This window comes from Sphaerodactylus townsendi, linkage group LG02 (assembly GCF_021028975.2).
Source record: "Sphaerodactylus townsendi isolate TG3544 linkage group LG02, MPM_Stown_v2.3, whole genome shotgun sequence".
Taxonomy (NCBI): Eukaryota; Metazoa; Chordata; class Lepidosauria; order Squamata; family Sphaerodactylidae; genus Sphaerodactylus; species Sphaerodactylus townsendi.
In genome coordinates, this window is record NC_059426.1 from 91312807 (window position 1) to 91318806 (window position 6000).

The window sequence follows — 6000 nt, forward strand, 5'->3', positions numbered from 1 at the left end:
GGCAAAAGAGAAGCAAGTTAGCTGTAAGGGAGGCAAAAAAGGATTATGAGGAACGCATGGCTGCGAACATCAAGACCAGCAACAAACAGTTCTTCAAGTACATCAAAAGCAGGAAGCCAGCAAGGGAAGCGGTAGGCCCGTTAGATGACAAAGGAACAAAGGGTGTGCTAAAAGATGGCAGGGAGATTGCAGAGAAGCTGAATGAATTCTTTGCATCTGTCTTCACACCCAAGAGGAGGTGAGGAACATTCCTGCACCTGAACCAAAGCTTCTTAGGAGGCGAGATCCGAGGAACTTCAAGAATGATAGTGGTAGACAAGGGAAGAAGTTCTGGCAGCCATTGATAAACTAAATGTTACCAAATCCCTGGCCCCAGATTGCATTCACCCAAGAGGTTCTTAAGGAGCTCAAGCATGAAATTGCTGATCTTCTCACTTTAATATGCAACTTATCCCTGAAATCAGAGCTCCATCCCTGAAGACTGGAAGATGGCCAATGTCACACCAATCTTTAAGAAAAGGATCTAGGGGGGACCCGAGGGAAATTACAGGCCAGTCAGTTTTGACATCTGTTCCTGGTAGAATTAGTAGAATCCTTATCATTAAAGATAAAATTATTAAACATGTAGAAAAGCCAAGACCTGCTGAGAAAAGAAGTCAGCATGGCTTTTGCAGAGAAGGCAAATCCTGTGCCTTACAAACTTACTAGAGAGTTCTTTGAGGGTGTAAACAGGCATGTGGACAAGGGAGGTGAACCGGTGGACATTGTCTACTTGGATTTCAAAGGCTTTTGACAACGTTCCCCAGCAGAGGCTGTTGAGAAACTGCAGCCATGAAGGAATAAGAGGGGACGTCCCCCTATGGATTAAAAACTGGTTGAGAAACACGAAACAAAAGAGTGGAGTGTAAATGGGAAGTTCTCACAATGGAGAGAGATGTCGGGAGTGGTGTCCCCAAGGGATCCGTTTTGGGACCAGTGCTCTTTAACCTATTCATAAATGACCTGGAAGTAGGGGTGGGTAAAGCACGTGGTGGCCAAGTTTGCAGATGATACCAAAATTATGTAGGGTTGGTGAGAACCTACAAAAGGATTGCGAAGAGCTCCAAAGCGGACCTTGATAAATTAGGTGAGTGGGCTCCAGAAATGGCAAATGCAGTTTGATGTAGCAAAATGTAAAGTGATGCACATGGGGGCAAAAAATCCAAACTTCACATACACGCTACAGGGGTCAGTGCTATCAGTCACAGACCAGGAAAGGGATTTGCAAGCGTCTTAGTTGATAGTTCCATGGGAATGTCAACTCAATGCATGGCAGCTGTAAAAAAGGCAAACTCTATGCTGGGGATAATTAGGAAAGGAATTGAGAATAAAACTGCAAAGATTGTCATGCGCTTATATAAAGCAGTGGTGCGACCGCACTTGGAGTACTGTGTCCAGTTCTGGTCGCCGCATCTCAAAAAAGGATATTGAGGAGATGAGAAAAAAGAAAAGTGCAGAGAAGGGCAACGAGGATGATTGAGGGACTGGAGCACCTTCCTATGAGGAGAGGCTGCAGCGTTTGGGACTCTTTAGTTTGGAGAGGAGGCGGCTGAGGGGGGATATGATTGAAGTCTACAAAATTATGCATGGGGTAGAAAATGTTGACAGAGAGAAATTTTTCTCTCTCTTTCTCACAATACTAGAACCAGGGGAATTCATTGAGAAAATGCTGGGAGGGAAAGAATTACAGGACTAATAAAAGGAAACACTTCTTCGCATAGCGTGTGATTGGTGTTTGGAATATGCTGCCACAGGAGGTGGTGATGGCCACTAACCTGGATAGCTTTAAAAGGGGCTTGGACAGATTTATGGAGGAGAAGTCGATTTATGGCTACCAATCTTGATCCTCCTTGATCTGAGATTGCAAATGCCTTAGCCGAACTTCAAAGGTGATCGGGGGCAACAGCACTTAAGAAGGCCATTGCGTTCACCTCCTGCATGTGAGCTCCCAAAGGCACCTGGTGGGCCACTGCGAGTAGCAGAGAGCTGGACTAGATGGACTTTGGTCTGATCCAGCTGGCTTGTTCTTATGTTCTTATGTTCTTAAGTGTGATTCAAGTAAAACCCATCGGGGGGGCACGGGGCAGACCCATGTTAGGGATGGGAACCATGAGAAGTTCCCCCCAAAAACAAGTTTTTCACCATCGTTACCCCGCGTTTATTGGCCTGTGCACAAGGGGCCTATGCATGTTTTAAACCAGATTTTTTTAAGTAAAGGAGGAATGAGTATCTTATTTAGTGTTTACAGGCTGAAAGGATTCAGTTTTCTTCTCACCCATAGCTTACCTCCTTGCAGTCTTTTTCACTTGAAACATTCCCAAGCTCAGTACCCTAAGTACATGAGAGATGTGTTTTCAGGGACAGGCTATGGAGAGAAAAAATATATTAAGAGGGTAGGAGTTGTCTGTAACTGCTCGCTTTTATTTCTGCTTTTAAAATTAGATTGTACTTTTTATGATGTTGCTGCTGTGCTGTGTTTTAAGGGTGCTAATGTTGTTTAGGATTTTGAAATTTATTATGTATTATTTTTGTTGTTTTTGTTGTAATAATAATAATAATAATAATAATAATAATAATAATAATAATAATAATAATAATAATAATAATAATAATAATGAGATGATGATGATGATGATGATGATGATGCCATCATCACTTACTGAGATTAGAAAACTAACTTTTATAATATTTCTTTTAAATATATGGCAGACAGTTCGGATATTGAAAAGGACCTGAGTGATGAATATGAAACTTTTGATGAGATGATGATAGTGGCTGAAGAAAGAGATAAGCTTATATCTTTCTTAGAGGAGCAGAGGATAGAGGAAGAAGCACAAGACAAGCATTTGGAAAAGTCCATGTTGTCCAGAGGATACCAATTCAGCTGGACATGATTCCATCCACCTTTCTGTATTTGTGAATATATCATGTATATTTTTCTTACTTTTTAATGATGGTCACAAAGCTATGTATTCATATTTTTACAATAAGCACCTCCAGTACAGCAATGGGTTAACTTTCAACACTACTTCTCATAGTGGAGAAAAAAAGTTTTGTGACTAGATTTTGTATTCATTTGTAAATAAACTGCAGAAGATATGTTAGTTCAGTATTAAACGGAAATAATTTACCAGGTGTATTTACAAGGTTGAGGACATTGTACATATTAATTGAAAATGTAATACAGTGGTAAATATTTGCAACTTGTGGCACAGTAATGTAATATTAAAGGGATTATACTTAACAAAAGGGATCAAGTGAAACTGCTGCAGCTGTAACCAAAGGCAAACGTATGTACTCATGAAAAAAAGTATGTACTACATTAGCATCTGTTTAGGAGATATTCTCATATCAAAAATCATGTAACTATCAGTTGTGTATAAACCAGAACTGTGGCAGATGACAACAGCACAACAATTGGCTACATTTTAATATAATGCCAGTATTTCCTAGCAAGAAATAACTAAATCATATTTTTGCTCCTGTTGTGGAAAAATGCACAAATATGCTCCACATTAATACTTTACACATTTATACCAGGGCTGCACTCCTGAGCTCAGTTAATATGCACTAACATCCCACTGATACAAACGGGACTGTTTGCAAGATTGCAACTCAGTGATGCAAGAACTAATCCCAAAATTGCACTTATTAATTAACTTTGTATAGCCTTGGATACATCATTGATTATTGTAGGTGATTTTTTACACTTGGATTAAAATTCATGGTGAGGGAACTCAAAACAAGAGGGATTATTTCTGTTTAATTAAGAGATTTAACAATTACTTAACTCTGTGAATGGTGCTTAAATACTGTAGCTGTTTGTTAAATACCCCCAATGCCCTAGTGAAAGGAACAGGAGGAAAAACAGGATGTCAGTTACAAATAATGCATAGTGAATCTTTATGATGTTTAGCTAATACTGACGGTATGTCTACCTAGGAGCCAATATTTATAATCCTGGTTAATTTCTGCTGCCATGGTGCTTCTGAAAAGGGTAGAGGGAAGACGTGTGCTCTTCTGCAGTGTTATTATTGTGTGCTGTTTACATAAGAATGTAACTTATAAGCATACATTTTCCTTTTAATATACTTTTCTGTTTTGGCTATTAATTGAACATCTATAATTGTTTACATAAAACTTCTTTAGCATATAAAATGCAATTATATTAGAAATTATACTAGAAATGAGATGTACAGTACATGAGTCCTTTATTTGTCTTTACAGATGTGCCTTTGTCTGTTATTAGTATTATTTTGGAGAAAAAATAGCACTCTGAAATGGTTCCTAACTTTTTCAGCATAGTGACCTACATGCCCAAATCCATACATGTCTAGATATAGTGACCCCCATATATGGCTGTCCAGATTCTCCTTGATGCCCTAGGCAAACTATGACTTTGTCATAATCTATCATTCCATTTTCTGCAAGGCCAATCCAGATGTTTTTGAGAAACCAACAAACATTGCAGAAAGTATATCACTGCCCTCAATACAAACCTCAAACTGGCCATCTGAGATCAATAGCTTCTGACTGTCTTCTTCTCTGTTACTCCCTCTAATCTCCCCTAGTAATCTAAGAAACTTGCTGTAGTACGGTAATTATTAGAACACATTTCACTTGATTCTTCATCAATCAATATGAAGTGACGAAAGAATACCTACTGGAGCAGCAGTGGCATAGGAGGTTAAGAGCTCGTGTATCTAATCTGGAGGAACCGGGTTTGATTCCCAGCTCTGTCGCCTGAGCTGTAGAGGCTTATCTGGGGAATTCAGATTAGCCTGTACACTCCCACACACGCCGGCTGGGTGACCTTGGGCTAGCCACAGCTTCTCGGAGCTCTCTCAGCCCCATCTACCTCACAGGGTGTTTGTTGTGAGGGGGGAAGGGCAAGGAGATTGTAAGCCCCTTTGAGTCTCCTGCAGGAGAGAAAGGGGGGGATATAAATCCAAACTCTTCTTCTTCTTCTATATATGAATGATATTGTTTCTAGGGTCAGATCTTGATTTCAAAATACAGGTCAAATCCTTCTCTTAAATTATGCACTAAAGTTGGTCCGTCTAGGAATAATGTCATCAAACAGGATGATTTTCCAACAGAGATATTATTCTATCTGTCTTCTTGGTCGAATGTTCTGGATTACTTACTGTGAAAGCATCATTGGCTTTATTCATATCACATGGCAGCATATGATATTTTCTCTACAAAGCAGAAATACCATTGGCAAGTCAAATACATAACATTGGCCTACTTTTTAACCTCTGTACAGTGCAATGGGCTTAGTGAAGTACAAGCTGTAAAAGCATCCCTAGTTTTCATCTAAGCTTAGAAGACTGACCTTTTATCACTGCATATGAACCACCATGCATGAGAGAGCAGATGCTAGTCAACAGCTATTTATTTATTGAATACCTTTAACTATCTTCATAATCACTGAAATTTAGACTTGAATTGCATTATGATAAAAGGAAAGACACTGCTGGCTTAACCATCCTGAAAAATCTGCATAGGAGAACATGCTCTAAACAAAACCGGATATAACATTCTATTGGAAAACTCTGAAATTCTGGACAATTTGGAAGGTTACAATGTCAGACTACACAGGGAGGCCATTGAAATCCATAAACACACCAAAAAAACTTCCACAAGAAGAGACTCTGAGAATTAACAAAACTTGGCTACCAGTAATTAAAAACACCAGAATCAAAGGCCAAGGGCATGCTAGGTTCATGGACAGTGGACTCCACCCAGACACAGGGTTTGCATTCACTAAGACTGTTGCTGCTGCAGGGAATGCAAATGTGAATCACTTCCTGGACTGAAAAACCCCACCTGCAATACAGTACTATCAACCACACCTTTGCATAGCAAGTTCCACCCAAACACATACTGATTGGTTCCCCTCCCTGGGACATGGTCAATATATACCCCACTAAAAACATTCCCTTCTCACTGGACACA

The 6000-nt window shown here is 39.7% G+C and overlaps 1 protein-coding gene across 1 annotated transcript in view; it reads left to right on the forward strand.

Moving 5' to 3' along the window:
* LOC125426318 (F-actin-monooxygenase MICAL2-like) overlaps nt 1-4224 on the forward strand; it is a 50416-nt gene extending 46192 nt beyond the window's left edge. The window contains exon 12 of the mRNA XM_048484578.1: nt 2749-4224. Within this exon, the coding sequence (XP_048340535.1) occupies nt 2749-2933 (185 nt within the window). The 3' untranslated portion in view covers nt 2934-4224. The remainder of the gene's footprint in view (nt 1-2748) is intronic.
* The last annotated feature ends 1776 nt before the right edge of the window (nt 4225-6000 follow it).